The sequence below is a fragment of the Rissa tridactyla genome, chromosome 2, assembly GCF_028500815.1.
Source record: "Rissa tridactyla isolate bRisTri1 chromosome 2, bRisTri1.patW.cur.20221130, whole genome shotgun sequence".
Taxonomy (NCBI): domain Eukaryota; kingdom Metazoa; phylum Chordata; class Aves; order Charadriiformes; family Laridae; genus Rissa; species Rissa tridactyla.
In genome coordinates this window covers 66,393,606-66,412,475 of record NC_071467.1, presented here as the reverse complement: position 1 = coordinate 66,412,475, position 18,870 = coordinate 66,393,606, and the positions used below count along the sequence as shown (strand labels likewise).

At 50.2% G+C, this 18,870-nt stretch overlaps 1 protein-coding gene across 2 annotated transcripts in view; it reads right to left on the bottom strand.

Annotated features, from left to right (window-relative positions):
* NR4A3 (nuclear receptor subfamily 4 group A member 3) overlaps positions 1–15,215 on the bottom strand; it is a 30,040-nt gene extending 14,825 nt beyond the window's left edge. Inside the window, exons 1-6 of one of the 2 annotated variants that reach the window (XM_054192179.1) lie at positions 15,086–15,215; positions 12,364–12,525; positions 8,861–9,747; positions 6,545–6,674; positions 5,565–5,737; positions 26–225 (exon numbers count right to left, since the gene is read on the bottom strand). In XM_054192179.1, coding sequence (XP_054048154.1) covers positions 26–225; positions 5,565–5,737; positions 6,545–6,674; positions 8,861–9,745 — 1,388 coding nt within the window. In that variant the 5' untranslated portion in view covers positions 9,746–9,747; positions 12,364–12,525; positions 15,086–15,215. Of the gene's footprint in view, positions 1–25; positions 226–5,564; positions 5,738–6,544; positions 6,675–8,860; positions 12,343–12,363; positions 12,526–15,085 lie in introns of those variants that run through there. The other variant, XR_008464953.1, reaches the window with a different exon arrangement.
* Between the last annotated feature and the right edge of the window lie 3,655 nt (positions 15,216–18,870).

Here is an 18,870-nt window from a genome sequence, read left to right as displayed (position 1 = left end):
AAGAGGAAATGAAATAAATAGTTACCTGATGGAGAGTCTTAGTACAAACAGCTCCAAAAAAGCTGATTCTATGAGTAATGTCTGATCTTCTTTTGGGAGGTCAGTAAATCCTGGGATTTTTTCTGCCCAGCCTCGAGTTATGTCAATGGAGGCAGTCAGAAGATTATAGAACTGTTGTACATGTTCTGCGTCTGTGCCTGCAGCAGCCTGATCAGTGGAACAGTACTAAAATGAAAGCCACAGAAAGCAACGTTATATGCATTTAAGGGCATATGTTTTGTGAAACATATGACATTCCCTGCCCGACAATATTTCCTTCTGTGGCAAAGCTGGTATAATTATCAAAGGCATAAATAAGTAGGTCTACATTTATCAACCTATTTGGCTACCTACAGGTGGTTTACTGTTCAGAGGTATATTGCAAAAATATTTCCACACGTATAGAAATTAATTTAAATTTATAAATAAAATATAATACTTATCACAGTTTACAAGTACCTATATGCTATTAGTAAACAGAAACCTGGTGAGTAGGATAATTTCCGTCACTCTAGAAGAGGAATACATTTAACTTACTACAATTAAACACTTTTCCCATTGATAAATTTGTCTCAGTATGCCCAAAATGCAGATTTCTCCCAAAACCTCTCAAATTGCATTTTATCTGACAGTGATAGAGACGCGTAAGATAAATCATGTTTTATCTGACACATGCAGCATTGCTTCATTTGAATACAGAATTGGTTCAAAGTAAACCAGCTGCCCCATATCACCTCTTGTCCTTCAAATAGAGGCATTTAAGGTTCAGGAGAACCTATTATCCTGCTGAGGCGGCCATAACTCTTCCCAGACAACCATCCAACAGGCTCAGCATGCTCAGCTTCCTCACCAGTGGATCCCTGTCACTCCCATGACACTGTTCTCTCTCTCTCTTGGCAGAAAATACAACAGGAGCCTTCGTGGCTTAGTCTGATTCCATGCTTGGAAAGTGCTGCTGGTTTTATGAGCAGGAACTGAATGATTTGGGTTTTATTGTAACAACACCCGCGTCATCAGACATCTGGTGGGTTATTTCTGGAAGAGACTTCATACCCACTTTCTCTCTGGGACTCAGCCAAGGAAAGGTTGGGGTGGTCTCCATGGCTGAAAGAAGTGAGCACGCCCTTTGGAAGCAACTTTCCACGTGCAGTTAGTCCATCAGCCTACAGGTCTCACTAGCAACTCTCCAAGCCAGAGTGGAAGCACAAAGACCCACATCTCTTTCCTGATCGGTAACAGTGGGCTGGCAGCCTGGGAAGACCTTTTTACAGGCGTGCCACTTGGACTGCAGATATCACCCGAGCTGCTAACTGCCACCCAAAAGTCACCTCTACGCAGAAAAGAGAGAGGGGACCAGCAAGCAGAACTTCTCAGGTAGGTGTCCTGTTCTCTGCCTGTCCTAGTTGGAGCTGGTTGCTGTTGGTAGGTAAGGGATGAAGGACACAGTGTCAGAGTCACTGATTGATTGATTGATTGATTGATCGGAGAACCGTAGCAATCCTAGAGACCTCTGGCCGTATCTGGGGTACCGGTGCTAGCCCTGAATGACTCTGGTTCTGCTTACCCAGCACTAACTGTACGAGTTTCTCATGGTAAGCTCCAGCTCACATCCCTAGTCGGCTTGTGAAACACGTGCGATCCCTGTTACAAAGTTCATGTGGAGACAAATTCTGCCCCAGCTACTCCAAAGGATCCTGCGACAGTGAAGCAGGAAGAGGCCAAAATACAGAGAGGATGGGGAGCAGTGGTAGAAAAACCTGTTTGCTGCATGATGTGTATGTTCAGTCCCCCATCTGAACGGAGCAGTTGAGGATGCTCAAGCAGCCTGAACGAACTACTCCTGGCACTGGACTGCAGCAAGACACGCCGGGGTGGTTAGTGGGTAGTAACAGATCATGAAGAGACCTCTTTTTCAGAGACCTTGCGAGTTCTGGACCCTCTTAAAATGAAGCTGTGGAGCAAGCCAAGACAGTGTGCGTCTTGGCTCTGGGAGATGAGCTTTGCTGCGCAGGGGCTGACCTATGACAACTTTCTACACTGGGAAACTGAACAGGTTGATGGAAACTCCTGCCTCACCCTAGGTACGGTTAAGGCAAGACAAATTCTTGATCCTTTGAGCAGTGAAGAGGAAGGAAAAGGAAAAGAAAAAAGATACTACTCTAAGTTCATTCTAAATATAACTCAGCACAAGTCAGCGTAATTATGCCAGGTACTAATTTGTTCCCAATATTTATAAAACATTCCTTCATGAAAAGTAAGGCAAAGTTTTACCATTTTCTAATGAAGCTGAATGCTGCATTATGCCACATAACTCGGAGTGCTACAGTACAGCATCCCCTACGTGGGGCACTTAATTCAATTAAATGCATCTACAAAAAATTATGACCTGTATTTATTGTTACAGTTTATCCCATAAGAGCAATTTTAGAAGAAAGGTAAAAAATTATACGGAATTGTACAACTTTTAGCTGCTGTAATATGTCACCGCTTGCTACAAACCGTTAGCACTTACAAAGAATAGCTAAAATAAAGTATTATTTACTTGTAACAGACTTATGAGCGTATAAGTAACCATAAACAATGTGTGTGGTTCTGTTTTATGCACCAAAATCCGTGGGTTTTTTCATGATTATTTCATTGAGAAGAGGTGATATTTGACCTGACTTCTGACCAAGACAGCTGGTAAGCCTGCCCTTGGTCAGGAGGCCACGGTACGGAAGGGCTCCAATCTGCATTTCCGAACCTGCCCTCTGCAAACTGGAGGCACGCCGGGAGACAAAGCCTTACTCCCTTGCTCGGAGCTCCTTTGGGAATTAAATGAAACCCGACTGTTACTCAAGGAGGGGGCTGCACGTGTAGCAAGCAACATTAACTTGTAGGATATATCTCAAGAGATGTGGAAAACCCGATGTTAGGGAGCCTGATAGCACAACTTAGCTCTACCTTTGCCTGCTTTCATCAGACCTTCATCAACTACTAGAGCTGCAAAAGCCTAACAATAACTTCCCTGCACAGAGGAGAAGCTATGCTTATTTTTCCAAAACCCCCAATATTTGCTTAATTTTGTGGCTGGGGAAGAGGGGGGAATTATAACCTAAATGCTGCACTCTTCCAAAAAGGCAACATTTCTATTTAAGTTGGTGGCTATTCTTGCACGTATAAGGACAGCAATATATAGGGTCTGTTTCTCATCTCACTTACTCAGAAGTGTAAACTCGTGGAATTGTACCAGTGAAACAGGTGTGAGACCGGACTGCGGCCCTTGGCCTTTAAGGAGTTCATAAACCAAATTCTCTTCCTGGCAATTGCTTTTTGAAACCAAGTACCTAAATATACCATTGCTGTGGACTGGTAAGTTAAAACCAGTGCTGAAATGAAAAGTAGCCATGTTCTGAACAGAACCGGTTCCAATTTGTTTTGGTTTAAAATTCATAGCTTATGTAATTTATTTTTTGTCTTGTTTTGTGGTGGTTTTTTTTTTTTATGTGTGTGTAGGATTCTTCGGAGGGAAGGGGTACATGTCCCTCTCTGAAACTCTTATCAGCATTTTTAAGACGGTCAAGATATTACAGCTTGTAAACATGAAGACCATGCTAAACATTAAGGTCGTGTCTGCAGAAGCGTTAGGACTGACTCCAAAGCCAGGTTTCCAGATCTACCCATTTGTGGCGGTCGGCAGGGTCACAGCCTCACCGAACGTGCCGTAAGTTATTAGTCTTTACAGGTATAGGATTATTCCTCAAAGGGATTTTTTTAGCATTGCAGTGTGGTTTTGGCCTATTTCATTTAGTTAATCTCAGCTTTTACACAGCATTTTTTTCTGGTCTCACTTAACTTTTCAAAATAAGTATAAGGTTTATGAGAAACATAAGAATCTATTAATTTCTTTTAGCATGTTTTTGTCTTTTCAGTACTGCTGAGCATAAGACTATTACATATTTTATTTTAAAGAAAAACATAGATATTAGTATGCCCTAACAGACATATACATACTTAATCTTCTAGCTACTAAGACTAAATTCATTTACTATCAACCGCATGCTTCCTATAATGTCCAACAGAATTGTTCAACAATTAGATCTATGGGCTGTTTTCGTTAAAAGAGAACTAACTACTGCAAGACAAAGAAAAAACTCACATAAAAAGACACAGTTTTCATTCAGTTTTTTGTAAACGTAAAAAAACTTTATATTTATAAATAAATAAATAAGGTTAGATACTGCTTTCATGGCCTGCACTATCATATGCCCATAATTCTGAGAAACCCAGCAGATTTCTGTCAAAGAGCATAGCTTGTCACACACCTTGGTATTTGCAGAATGACCCCCTGAGACATTCTGGGTAAGTTAAAATACGGGTAAATATGGCTAATGCATTCTCCCCCTAAAAGGCTGTCGGATACTGAACAGCTAGATTCTCGATAATAATTTGGGAAATTATATGATTGCATACTTACAGATTAGCTTGAAGAAAAGATGTTATAGTATGCTTAAAATTGCTAAATTATATATGTAAGTATAGTCTAAGATAGAATAATTTAATTTTTATATAATTACAATCAAATACATTTTAGTATTAAATATTACTTAGCAACAAGTGATAAATGGCCAATGTGGATAGATGTTGCCTGAGTACAGCTGTATTTTTTACAGTCTCAGATTTAATCATATTTCATTAAGGGGAAGGAATTTGATCTTGTTTTTCCTTAGCTGTATTTTTTCCTTTTCCTATATCAACCTCCCTAAAAATGTATTTAACAAGCCATTTCAATGCTGTATTTTAATAACTATAGAACAGGTTTTAAAGCTTTCAAAAAATTCCATGAATATTTAAATGACAATTAATATGATACATTAAAGAACAAGGTTACAAAAATATATAATCTCTTCTAAAGCTTTGCTGAGATAATTTTTTAGAATTTTGATTTTACAAGGCTTGTTTTACAAACGTGAATTTTACTGAAAAAATATTCATGCTGGGGTATCCAAAGCCAGACCCTGGTCCCATTTAAATAATGGCAAAAATCCTACTGATTTCAATAGAAATGGCCCTATCCATCCAGCGTTACTTTGCACAACCCTTATATCTGAATATTAGGGAAGTGCTTTTAGATTTTAGCCTTCACAACCTGGAAATTAAGATACTGAACATATGAGGATTGCTCCTGAGTTTGGTAGATTAATCGATCGTATTGTAATTGCTAGTGTTTTGGCACAGCCTTTTCCAAGAAGAATGCTCTGTTTATCCACACATTTTTTGCTTTCACTCACCCATGGAATATACTTCAGATACAACTTTGCCTTTTGAGAACCTCATGATGACTAGTTACTATAATTTCTACTGCACCTCCTTTTCCCCCCATCATCCACCGACTATGAGAAGACACGGCTGGCTGGCCAAATTTCTACCCTCACCCAAATTTCACTTTTGAGTTCATTTTAGCAAACCGGCCAGTAAGCAGAAGGGCAGCTCGCGACTCATTTCCATGTGGGAAACGAGCAGGCAAAGAAAAAAGCGAGACGTACTCTTGAATAGTCGAGCTCCCTGGGCGTGGAGTCGGTTAAAGCTCGTACGAGGGCGTTCATCATGCTGACGGGAGGAGAAGGCGGGGAGGGCTGGGAGGGTTCCTGCTGTAAGGGGCTCTTTGGTTTGGAAGGCAGCCGACCTCTTCTCCCTTTCAGGCTGTCGGTACGGACAACTAAGTAAAAAAAAAATAATAAAAAAAATTAAAAAAGGGAATCAGTTGTGAAGATACCAGCAAACGACTGGGTCAGAATGAACACCTGCTTTTCTTATGGTGGCCAGCCCGGCAAAAAATAAGAGTATTCTCCAGTTTCAGCACATGCTTTTGAAGCCTTTGATTGCAAAGGAACGCAAATGATACAAATTCCAACGTGCCTACTACTAGCACACCTCTTAAATGGCAGAGTCGTTCATTCAAAGCGATTCCAGCTTTCTTGAAGCATTTTGAAAAAATACGGTCACGCGACATAGGTTATATTATCCATGTTAGCATTCGCAATGGGACTGCTCACACAGTATTACTCACATACTTAAATATTTGCAGAATCGGAACTAATGAGTTGATCCTGTTTCCATTTAAATTAATGGCAAATTTACAATCAGCTTATGGGAGCGAGACAAGAGCCTATGTCAAAATGCACACAATTCAGTGCAGCCCCCGGTGAGATAAGAGGGGGAAGCCAACGGCGTTATCGAGCAACGTTCAAAGTTAATAAAGGAGACATTTTGGCCAGTGTCAAATTATCCTCTCGTGACCTTGCTGTTCTTGAACTCTGGGGTCTAAAGTCTAAATATGATAATATGGGTGAAAAGAAAAAAAATCAATACATTATTACACAAATGCACATATTTTGGGGCAGGTTATGAATCCCATCATGGTAAAATTCATTCTAAAGACATCCATGCCCACACACATACACACACAGAGATTCATTAAACGTAATATTTCAGGCTTGGGGATAATAACAGCAGTAGTCCTTACCTTCTTTAACCATGCCGACGCTGAGACACTTCTGAAACCGGCAGTATTGGCATCTGTTACGACGTCTCTTGTCCACCGGACAGTTTTTATTTGCCAGACAAACATATTTTGCATTTTTCTGAACGGTTCTCTGCGAAAACGCAACACAAAAATAGTAAACTGATTGTTTCTTGAACAACTTAGAACCTGACAAAATGTGTTTTAATTACAACATGAAAAGCGACAGTGCAATTCATATAATTAGATAAAATTAATTTCCTAACACACTAGCCTGCAGGAAAAACAATTTTATTAGTGTTAGCTGCTGACAATGAAAATCATCTAGGATTGTTCTGAAGCAAGTCTCTGGAGACAGGCAACTTTGAATGATAAAATCATATCTGAAATTACCAGGTCATCGCATCTACCTTTGGGGATTAGATTATCTCCGCTTTTAATATCCCTTTGGGAACAATTTTCTACTTGGTTCATTCCCTTGATTATTGCTGACCTTATTAAAATAAAATCAAAATGATCTGCAATGTACTTCTCTTGCTATCGCTATTGTTAGTCAAATACCACAATAACTGGTTTGGTTAGCCATTAAAATCATCAGGGAGAAAAATAAAAATACCAGAAACCCCTACAAAATATGTTTAGTTAAATGTTCTGGGAAAGCTAACCTGACCTGAGAAAAAAAAATAGACAGAATTATACTGTGGTTATATATATGTAATTAACTGTAAAATGATCTTAAAAGTATGCAATAAATTTAAATTTGTAAAAACCTGGTAAGCCTTGGCAGAATGTAACAAATATTGATGCAAAAAATGTATTATGTGTTTCCGTCCTTAAAATCAAAGATACATCAATAAATAACTTGGCACAAAAAAAAAAAAAGACATTAATGGGAAAGACAACAGAACAGGAACAAATTTATCAGCTCAACATTCAATATTAAACCTTTCACTGCAATTAAATTAATGGAAAAATGTTATTTCATAATTTGTGTTCCTTTTCAAACAACAGCCTCAATGTACTAAATATAAGAGAGACAGCAAATATTGTTCGTTGGGCTTTAGAGCTGAAAACTGTTTAATTTTTCAGAATAAGCTCTGGATACTGCTCCCAGTCGAGGATATGCTATTGATTTCCACAGGGGCAGGATCGGGCCCATAAGAGCTGCTATTTCCAGGTTATTTGTGTTTCCTTTCCTAATTATATTTAAATAACAAATGAGTTTTACAGGAGATGTGTATTTTACCATGTTGTCAAAGGATTATTATTAAGTAACATTAGCAGCTCTGTGTACAATTAAAAAAATGCTGTAAGCCCTCCCCCCCACACACTATTTTTGGACTATTTTTATTCCCATCGTATCTTTTACCAGAACAGGGGCACGACCGCCGTCTTTGCAGGAAGGAATACACCAGATCAACCCCAAATGTACCAAATCTCAAACCTACCGCCCAGAACCACCCCACCGAAAGCCTATCCCAAATCCTTCACTTAAAACAAGCTAATTCTGAAAATAATACTGGAGTTTGAGCTAAGTCTCTTGAAAGGAAATTACAGAGCGCCCAAATCTATGGGGGGAAAAAAAGAGACTATTCGAATCTTTAAAAGGTAAGCACAAAGTTTCCACCGATAAAATGGTCGTATATAAGTTATTCGTGTTGCTATTCAGCTGCAAAGCCCCCTCCCTCACAGAGCGAGCACTGGGACCCCGTGCGATGCTCAGTCACTGCTCCACAAGCAGCTTTCCACCCCTGAGGACTCACCGGGCTCTGGAGCTGAAGAGGAACCAGGAGGCACCAACCAAAGAAAACTGGAAGTACCAGGGTTTGTCCCATAGATGAAACCAGTTTCCTCCCGGTGCCAACCCCGCAGCCCTCCCCACCCCAGCTGCCCCCGGGGCAACAAACGGCACTGCTGACATCAACTCAAGTGCCAAGAGTTCCGGGTTTCTTTCCTCACTTAAAAAGGAGGTTTAATTGGAGCGAGCGAGTGAGTAGAACCCAGGACTGGACGTGTTCCAGGTGAGTTTCGCTACGGCACAAATGCAGTTTACAGCTCGGAGCTTGTGCTCCCTTGGGGGATGCTGGCAGACGTGGTTTGCCCAGCACACTGCCACGGCCCTTCCTCAGCCACATCCTCTCATCCTACGGGGGGCTCGCTTTGGCCTTCTTCAAAAACTTCGGGTGGGCGTCCATCCCACCCCACCGGGGGATCTCCGAGCCCCCGGGGCGAGGACCAGAGGCACTGCCCGGGGGCAGGTGGGGAGGGAGGGGAAGGAGGAGGAAGCGGGGAGGGGAGCGAAGCGCTGAGGTCTCTCACCTTGAAAAAGCCCTTGCAGCCCTCGCACGTCCGTACCCCGTAGTGCTGGCAGGCGGCATTGTCCCCACAGACGGCACAGGTGCCTTCTCCAGACGAGGAGCTCCTGCTGGGTGGGGAGGGGAGGCCGCCGCTGCCGCCCCCGCTGCTCTCCCCCATCAGGCTGGAGGTGGCTGCGTTGAGGCCAAGCGGCGAGAAGGCTAAGGTGGCTGGTCTTTTGGGCAGGTGGAGCCCGTAGGAATGGCTCTCCATGGACGTCTGGCTGGCGGGGGGTCTGTCGGAGGCCAGGGGGAGGCTGAGGGAGGCAGGGTCGTAGCACATGTGGGGGGCGGTGGCCGGCGTGTGTGGGGGGGAGTGCTTGAAGTGGAAGAGGGGGAAGCGGGGAGGCACGGTCTTCATGGGGGCAGTGTCCATCAGGTGGCCGGGCGGCAGGCAGGTCTGGGTGGGCTGCAGCGGGGGCTCGTCCCACAGGCTCTGGTGGGAGGGGAAGCCCGGGGTGGTGGGCGTGGAGGGTGGAGATTGCTTGAAGTACATGGAGGTGCTGGGCATGCCCTCATCGGTGGAGGGTGGCAGCGAGGGCTGGTACGGGGAGAGCCGGGTGTCTTCCATCTTTATGAGGGGCCTCTGGCCGGAGGAGGCAGATTGCATTTGGTAGAGGCAGGAAGGCTTGAGCTCGTAGCTGCCAGAGTAACCCTCCATAAAGGTGCTGAAGCTGGGGAGGGAGGTGGTGGCAGTGGCGGTGATTTCGGTACTGCTCAGGTCCATCGTCAGCTTGGTGTAGTCTGGGTTCATGATCTCCGAGCTGTACTCCGAGCCATACGCGTAGGTCTGAGCTGCATAATTTGAACCGGGCGGTGAAGGGCTATACTGCGCTTGCACACAGGGCATATCTGCAAGGGCAAAGGGGGATGTTAACAACCACCCCAGCACACCGGGGCCGGGCCCCAGGCCCTCCCAAACTTCTTTTCCTAGAAGCTTTCCCACGTTTCACGGAGCTCGGTGAGACACCCGACTCCCATTCTCGCCTGGACAGGGGGCATATTAATTAGCCTGGAGCCTTCACCTTTCAACAAGAAATACGCACCGGGGATCAACTAAGTGCTTAGGTATGAGGGAGCCTGCTCTCGTCTAGTCGCGGGAGCAAGTCAAATTTATACCAGTGTCAGCGAGAGAAGAATCCATCTCAAGCTGCCCTACATCTGCTGCTTAATATACATAGGTGTCAATGAGAATTAGATAAGCAAAATGAAAACAGTTTATGGCTCTAAATCTATCTCTGTATGCGTGCAACCGTGCCATAAAATTTTCATGAAGGGTAAACGAGATTATCAAATGCATAATATTAAAAATGATATTTATTTTAAAAGAAACAGCATATCAGAGGAATGACTCAAATCATAGTGTTTGCTACTTAGGACTTGGAAACATTAATTTTGCTTACTCAACTCTGGGCCTTTGAAGCATATTTCTGGTGAGCTAATAATGTAAGGTTGCTGTCTAACTAGTAGTTTTAAGGCTTATCTGTGGTAGAACGTTCTCCCCAAAAAAGTGAGTGGAACAACATATCCTTAAATTTGCAAAATGTAGGAGAAAAATTATGTGGTATTTCCATTTATGTTTTTAGGGGAAAGCAAGGTCGAGGCTGCTAATACAATTGTTTTTATCCATCAGTCACAAAAGTTAATGTGGTTCACTGCTAGTTGGGATAGTTGAAGCAACACAATGCCTGGCTATAAAGATTTGATTTTTTTTGTTTCTTTTACTTTTCCTACTTGTCTGCTATTTCCTTTGCTGCTCTTAGGAAATGATGGACCCAATTCTGCAATCCATTTGAGGTTTGCCTGACTAAACACTTTGAGATTCCAGCCCAGTATTTGCAAGCCAAACTAAAAGTGTGTGCTGGGTTTCAGTTCCACAACACAGGAATAAAAAATGCATAGATTAGTATAAATTCTCTTGTAAAGAGAAAAGAAAAGTAAATATGGAGAAAATGTGTATCAAGATTAAGTGCAGTACATCTCTCCTTAGTCATGGTAATTTACATTCCAAAAGCACTTGAGAAACAATTCATACTAAAGAAAAAAAAAAGCTGTGTTAAAAATAATGGGGGTTTCCTCAGTATTTTAAGAACTCCCTTCACTTGCAATTTTAAAATTTTCACTTGAGGCTGTCATGCAGGAATTCAAATAATTTGTGTTAAATCAACTTTTAATTCTTTCCTGCCTGCATTGCAGATAAACATACTTAAACTAAACACCAGATTTCAATTATCGTACTGTCACAAAGCATTCAGATCTTTCTTCTTGTTGAGAAAACATTAAAAACTGAGAAAAAAAATAGTGTTGTTTTCTGAAATTAAGACCTTGTTGCTTGTAAATCCAAATACTTAAAGGAAGAAGCAGGACGACTCTCACAAGCCATGCCTCCCAATGTTATTTAGGTATTTTTCTACCGTTCTCTTTTTTCCTATCAATTTCTGTCCATGCCATTCCACACACACACATTTCATGGCAAGTCCTATTGCAATCATTTGTTAGTTTAAGGACCATCTGTTAAAAACGTAGTGATCAGTGCTTAGGCAAATAAAAAGGGAAAGACATTCCTTCCACACACCTCCACCGAGAGGTGACTGAGGAACACAACTGAATGAGTGAGCAGATAATGTCATGTGTCGATACACAACCCCGTGAAGGAAAAAGGCTGTTTTGCTACCTCAGAAAATGAGCAGAAGTTCAGGCAAACAGATCATTATGGGGTTTGTTCTGCTTTTATTTTTTTTTTTCTGAGCATAACAGGGTTATGACACTGAATTCTGTGCAAAGTGGAGTAAGAAAACAGAGGTCTAAAATAAGTCCGACCTGAGGACAGAAAAAATATCCCTAACCTAAAGGTCTGCTCTGCCCTGCGGGACTCCTCCTACCTTGCCCTTTGCCAGCGCACTCGACTGACTAATTCTGACCCCTACTTTTCCACTTAGGGCACCAATATTAATTACCCTGAAAGGTAAATAACCTGGGATTTTTTCTCCTTTACCCAGCAATATTTAAAAAAAAAAAAAAGCCCCACAGGAGGCGCATTGAAGAGCAACCTGTCATCAAAGCCCAAATGAATGGGTAAAAAAAAAAAAAAATAAATCACGGTAGGGACATTCAGAGCGATTAGCTTATTAATTTGCTGTCTTTACGAGAGCTTGAGGTGAAGGGATGCCTAGTTCAATACCGAGCAAGCTGGGCCCCTCACAGGGGCACTCACATCCCACCCATTTTCCCCTGAAAAGCTGTCACGCCTCTGGCTGGGGGCTCGCACCCGCCTTGTGCCCGGGCACGGCACGGCGAAAAGCCCCGTGAAAGGCGGGGGCTGCCCAGATCCTTTTGGCATTTAAACACCCCGCGACGGGACGTCGGGGACCCGTGATGCCAAAGGGATTTGGGAAGGGCTGGGGCCGCGGCAGGAGCTCTTGCAACCCTCCCCCCCCTTCTTCTTCCTCCTCCTCCTCTCAAGCTTACCTGGCGGGTATCTTGCGCGCTGAATGGTGGGGCTGGAGGTGCGGACGGAGGCAGCGGGAGGCGGGGGCGGCGGTGGGGTGGCGGTGGGTGCCGGCTGGGACCTCTCTGCGGAGGCGGGTCCGGGTCCTGGCCTCGGCGGGGGGAGCTCTTCCGACCCGGGCTCTGCTCGCCGGCGGCGGGGGGAGAAGGTAGAGTCAGGGGCGGCGGTGGCCGGCGGGAGCCCCCCGCGGTTCCCCCCCGGCGGAGCGCCTCGGAGCCCCCGGCAAACCCCCGCCTGGCCCCGCGGGTGGGACGGGGGAGCCGGACGGGGGGCGCGTTTCTGCCAGCTCCCCGCTTCCCCATCGCACAAAAGGCAGAAAGCACCGGGCTGGGACAACGGAGCCGCCCGTTTTGTCCTCCGAGCCCGGGGAAGGCAAGAGGAGAGCCCCGGGCGGGGTGACTACAACACGCAGGGCTGCATCCCCCTGCCTCCACTTCCCCGCGGGAACTTTCCCTTTTTCTTTTTATTTTTTTTGGGGGGGGAGGCGGCCAGCAGCAGACTGGAAGTTTCTGTGCAAGCTACCGGCCGGAGTTGAGGGGTTTCCTACCAGCCCGGCTAGCCTGCGGCGTCCCCCCGGCTCTGCCCCGCGGGATGCCCATGGGAGCGGGGGAACGAGCGCGTCCCCCCCGGTCCCGGCGCTTCCAGCGCGGCCGGGGGCGCGGGGGACGCGCGGCGGCGCCGGCCCCTGCCCACGGGGAGTCGCTCCCCGGCGGCTCCTTCGCCCGCTCCCTTTTTTTTTTTTTTTTTTCCCTTTTTGTCTTCCCCGCGCCCCTCGCGTTTGATATCCCCCTCCAGCTCCCGGGATGTTAAGTGACCGTCAGCTCATCCCTTCCTCTCCCCGCGGGTTTTGTTCCCTCCCGAGCTCCTGCCAGGCGGCTTCCCGCTCGGCATGGAGCGCCCTACGGCTCCTCTTCCACCCCCCCACTCTCCCCCCCACCACGACCCCCCCGGGAGCCGCCGGTTACCTAGAGACACTCGCTGCGCTTTTAACCATGCAACACCCCTCCGGACTGCAGCCGCCCGAGCCAGGAGCGCAGAGCCGTAAGGGCTGTAAATTAGGAGGAAACAACTACCCTTGTCAAAGCTCTTTTCTTCCTCCGTGCACTTTACATTCAGCCCCGAGTGACACCCCTCCCCACCCTGTAATACGAGGAGGAAACCGTGAAATACTCCATTGTGATTGTGACTTCTTCAGGCGAGTTTCGAAACCTTCATTTACCCGGGAGGGACCGCGGAGGGGGAAGCTCCACTGAATTAAAAAGTTTCGAGCTCGATTTCCACCGCCGGTTAGCTCGCGATTATTTTTTTGGGGGGGGAGGGGGGAAGGGATCGTCCCGAGCCGCACGGTCACTCCAGCAAATATCCACGACCTCGCGTGAGATTCACCTCCGAAGGAACCGTGTGGTCTGGTTTAGTCCATTGTTTTTACCGGGGCCTGACTCCAGCATACAACGGTCTCCACGGAGGAGAGAAAAATCGGGCGAAGAATGTAATCGGGTGAAGCGGCTTGGATAAAAGTTAGCGATTCATTCCCAAACTTTTTTTTTTGTTGTTCCTGAAGAAAAAAAAATGCGATCCCAACACACTAACCCCCTTACAGAAAACAGCCTTTTCCGCCCTTTCCCTGGGAAATATCCTCGCATGGAATCCATGGTCTCCAAAAATTGCCAGTTAAATAACAGCGTTATTAACTAGCCGCGCGAAGGTGAACGGCATCTCCGTCCGGGATAGGGTATCGCGATAATGCCGTCCCGATAACCGTCTCCCGACACAATATCACAATCCGGCGCCCGCGCTCTCTCCCCTCTTTCCAAGGCTGAAACTTCTTTGGCAGCTCTTAAGGCAAGGAGGCAAAAAGCGAGAGGCGCGGCGGGGGCAGGGAGCGGGGCAGCGGAGGCGCAGCCCAGCCTCCCCGCACCGCACCGCCCGTGCCGGGGCACCGCAGCCCCTCGTTACCGTTTCTGACCTCCGAAGGGAAAAGTGCACATTTCCGAGGAGCAGATGCCGGGCAGACGTGCCGAGCAAAGATCCCGTCTCATTTCCATACAATATGTCACATTCCAGCAATCACCTCTTGGGGCGAGCTCTTTCGGGCTGCCGAGGGGGCTGCTCTCTCCCAAAGTGATCTCACTTTTTAGATCAACCTGCCCCGCCGTCCCTATTAGACAGCTCGAACTCGTGCAAACAAAACCACCTATTTCCCAAGCGCAGTTAAAGCAAGGAGACAAATTACTGCCATTCATCACCGGCGCTCTAAACTCCCCGCCGCCGCCGCCGCCGCCGCCGGCAGCATCATTTCCATGACAACAACTAGCAGAAATACCTTAGTACCACCGGCTCCGGCTCCCGCTCCTTCTCAACAACAGCCCGCCCGTTTGCGAGGGGCGGCGGTGCCCCCGGGGCACGGCGGGGGTCGCCGAGCCGGGCAGGGAGGCTCGGAAGCCGGGCGGCAAAGGAACATCCACGGGAGAAGTTGAGAGGGGCGGAGGGAGGGAAAAGGAGAGGGAAAAGTTTCAGCGAGAGAGCCCGGCGCGGCAGCGCCTGGGGCTGAGCCGCGCCGCCCGCCGCCGGCATCTCCCGAGCATCTCCCACCCCCCGGCGGCGCAACTTTGACGGTAGTAGGGGACACGTCGCCTTGTCCCTCTCCTCCCTCGGCCGCTCCCGCTCCCTCGCTATACGTACTCGGTTGCTGTGGAGGTTCCGTCTTTACATCTAGTTCGTCGGTGCCCCGCTTCCTTAAAGGCGCATGTAGGCGCTGTCCAGCGGCAGGACCCCAGACGCCAAACCCCGCAGACTCCCGGCGGCTGCAGGTCCGGAGGGTGCGTTATCCCGAGGCATGGAAAAGGATTGCAAAAGCCCGAGGAGCCAGGAGCCCGTCCCCGGGCGGAGGGAGGGAAGGAGGGAGCGGCCGAGCGGGCGAAGGATGCCGAGCCGCTGCCACCGCCGCCGCGATGTCGCGATGTGCCTTTGTGTGTGTGTTCGTGTGTGTGTGCGTGTGTGTCTGTGCGCGGCGGCAGCCGGGCCGGGACCTGCGCCCGCGTCCCCGGTGCGAGTGCGAGTGCCCCGGGGTGCGCGTCTGCCTTGCGCGGAGAGAGGGGACGGAGGCGCCTCTCTGCGCTGCTCTCCCGCTCCCTCTCTCTGAACGTCATTTATGTGAGAGGAGCCCTAGCGGCCTCTCCATAGAGCGGCTGGAATGCGAAACGTCAATAGTGACGCCATGGGAGCCTGACGCTACTGACCCCCCCCCCTCCCGCCCGCCCCAGTGTGTGCGCCGCGCCGTGCAGAGCCCTACAGAGCTGTACCGAGCCCTACCGAGCCGTGCCGAGCGGTACCGAGCCGCGCAGCGGGACGGGGTGACCGGCCGGCCGGGCGGATCGGGGCTGGCTGCCCGCGAAAGCCTGGCAAGTCGCTCCCAAGACAGATTAAAATTATTATACGATTATTATTATTATTATTATTACTATTAAGAACAACAGCGATCGCGTTGCGTTGTTTTGCAAACGCAGCGACTCTTGACTGGAGTGGTTCAAGGGAAAAAGCGCTTTGCTTGGTTAATTAGTGGCACTTTGAGAAGGAATTGTTAAAGCTTTTTTTTTTTACTTTTTCCCCCGTTTTCCCCTTTTTTACTTTTTATTTTCTTTTTCTCTTCTTTTTCGCTACTTTTCCCTTATTTTTGCTTTTTTTTCCTTTTTCCTCTTTTTTTGTCTTTTTCAATTTTTTTTTCCTTTTTCCTTTTTTCCACCTTTGTTTTTTCTTTTGAAACTTCTCAGCGCGCAGGAGCAAAGAGCAGGTTGCGGAAGGTGCCGAGAGCGGCCCGGAGAAAGCCCGGCCTCCCGCCCGTGTCTGCCTGCCTGCCTGCCTGCCTGCCTGCCTCCCTGCCCGGGGCACTGAGTCTGCGGCCGCCGGCTCCCCCGCCAGCTCCCCCGCCGCCCGCAGCCGCCGTGCGCGCTGCTGTGTTTACTTCCGCTGCCGGGCCGTTTGCCGGTGTCACCGCGGCCGTTACGGCCGTTGCTGTGCTTGTGCTTCCTACCGAGGGGCTCTGACACACCGGCCCGACCGAGGGGGGCCGGCAGGCGGCGGGGGCGAGGGGGGCTGCCCCGCTACGCGGAGGAGGAGGGACCGGCGGCGACCTCTCACCCCACCGGCCTGACCCCGGCACCGCCGCGGCGGCTGGGAAGGGGACTCCGGGGCCGGCGGGGGGGGGGGGGGGCTACGTACGGTCCCGGGATCCCCCCCTTCCCGCGGCGGCGGGGCCTCCCTCCCTGCCGGGCTGCCAGGCCCCCCGCTCCCCCCGCCGGGGGAACCCGCCGGCCGCCGGGCTCCCCGCGCAGGCGACGCTTCCCCTCCGGACGCAGCCAGCCCCCGGCGGGGCCAATCAGCGCCTCCACGTCACCGCGGAACGCCATCCACCGTTACCGCCGCGGCCAATCCACGCACAGGACGCGGCGGGCCCCGTTCCGAGGGGCGGGGCGTAGCGGGCTGACGCACGGCGGCCGCGTCATTGACGCAAGCGGCGCTGCTAAATTTAGCCGCCGGGCCCCGTGCAGGGCGAGCGGGCTCGCGCGGGGGAGGGGGCGGAGCCGGAGCCCATTGAGCGGCGGCGGCGGGGCGGGCGCGCGCGGGGCTATTTTTGGGCGACCCCCCCACCCCTTCCCACCCCCCTCCCCCCCCCGGTTGTGATCCGGCCAAACCAAATATAGACGCGGGCGGGTATTTATAGCGCCAGCGAGTCCCATTGTCGTGGGGCCGCGCCCCCGCCCGGTTTCCTCTGCGCAGGGGGGCGGGGGGGTGGGGGTGGAGTGCGGGGCCGCCGGGATCGCCAGCCCGCGGGGACACCGACGCGCCCACGCAGCTCCCCCTCATTCTACCCCCCCCCCCCCCCCCCCGGGTGCCCCCCGTGACTCGCCGGAGGGGAAAAGCCACTGGGGGGGGGCGTCACCGCTCCCTGCTCTCCTCCACCCCCCCCCGCAAAAAAAGCTGCCCCTGGCCACGCTCCGTGGCCGGTCACCCCGTCTGCGTGTCCCGCGTGTGCGGGACGCTGGCTCGGGGCGATTCCCTCGCTGCAGCGTGCGCTGCTTTCCCTCCCCATGTCCATCCCATCCCACGGCGAGCCCCTTGACGCTCCCGAGCGGCGGACAAACTGGGGGGGGGGGTGGGGTGGGAGCAGCGGAGGGGCTGGGACTAGGATATCCCCCCGCCCCCGGCCCCCCTAGCGAGGGACACGCGTGGAAGCGCGGGGTGTTTCCGCGGCGGGGATGCCCCGCTCGGCCGGCGGCGGGGATACCCCCTGCCTGACGCAACGGAGCGGAGCAGGGGCGGCGGCGGGCGCGCATAGCGCGGCGGTGACCTCATGGCAGCAGCGGCGGCTGGTTGGGAGTCTTCCCCCCGTGTGTGTCGTGTGTCCCCCCCCCCCCCCTCCTTCCTCCAAACCAACATCCCCCCCCCGGCATGTTGAGTAAGCGCCGGGAGAAGTGAAAATGCCATGACGGGCCGGTGCGCTCATCCCCGGTGCTGACACGCCGCGGGAAGGGAGATTCCCTTTGATGCCGCTGCCGGCGTGGGCGGCTTGAGGGCAGGGGAGGGCGAGGGAGGGTGGCACTTTCCGCCCGCCGCTCAACCCCGGGCACCGGCCCCGATAAAAATACTCCGGTTTCCATGCTGTCATTTCTCCTCTGCCTCTCGGCCTCTCTGCTGCTGGGAAAGGGACTCCAGGGTCGCGCCTCTCGCCCCCCTCTGCCGGGCAACATCCCCCCCCTCCTCGCCCCCTGTCCCGGGAGTATAAAGTCCCACCGTCACCCCGAAACTCGCAGCTCCCCACGGAGAGTGTGTGCAAGCAGAAAATGTGGGGACCAGGTGGACGGTCCTAGAACCCCCGCTTTTCCAATCCCTCTCTCTCGTGTACTCCGTGCAACTTCGCAGCTTCCTCGAGCTGTTCCCGTCTCCCACGATGTGAAAATACCGTCATGCAAGAAGGATTAAAAAAAAAAAAAATCAACAACAACCCACCCCAAACGCAAAACCGGCAGCAAGAGTGTTTTGAAAGTCTTTAAAATAATCTTCCAGGCACTATTTAAAGAACCGCTACACAGGAAATGGGATATTTGGAGAAAATGGTTAGAAAGTGGCATTTGAGAGCGCTGCGCAGTTCGGGGAGATGCGGGTGCTGCGCAGGGAGCCAGGCAGCGGGCTCGTCGCCCGACCCAAGGCAGCAGCTTCCTCCGGGGAGATGCACGATCTGCTGTTCTGCAGTTATTTATGAAATGAGAGGTCATTCACTACACGCTGCGTGCTTCCCAGGCGGCGAAAAGGAAGTCCTTCGTGCGAGGAGTTCCCAATCTAAGGATAAACACCGGGGCGGAGGGAGAGATAAGGGGGACAGGAACAACACGAGGCAAATTGTCTAACTGGTGTGTGCACGTCGGCTTGATTTGCTGGAGGCAGCGGTGCAGGAGTCGGGGCCAGCAGGA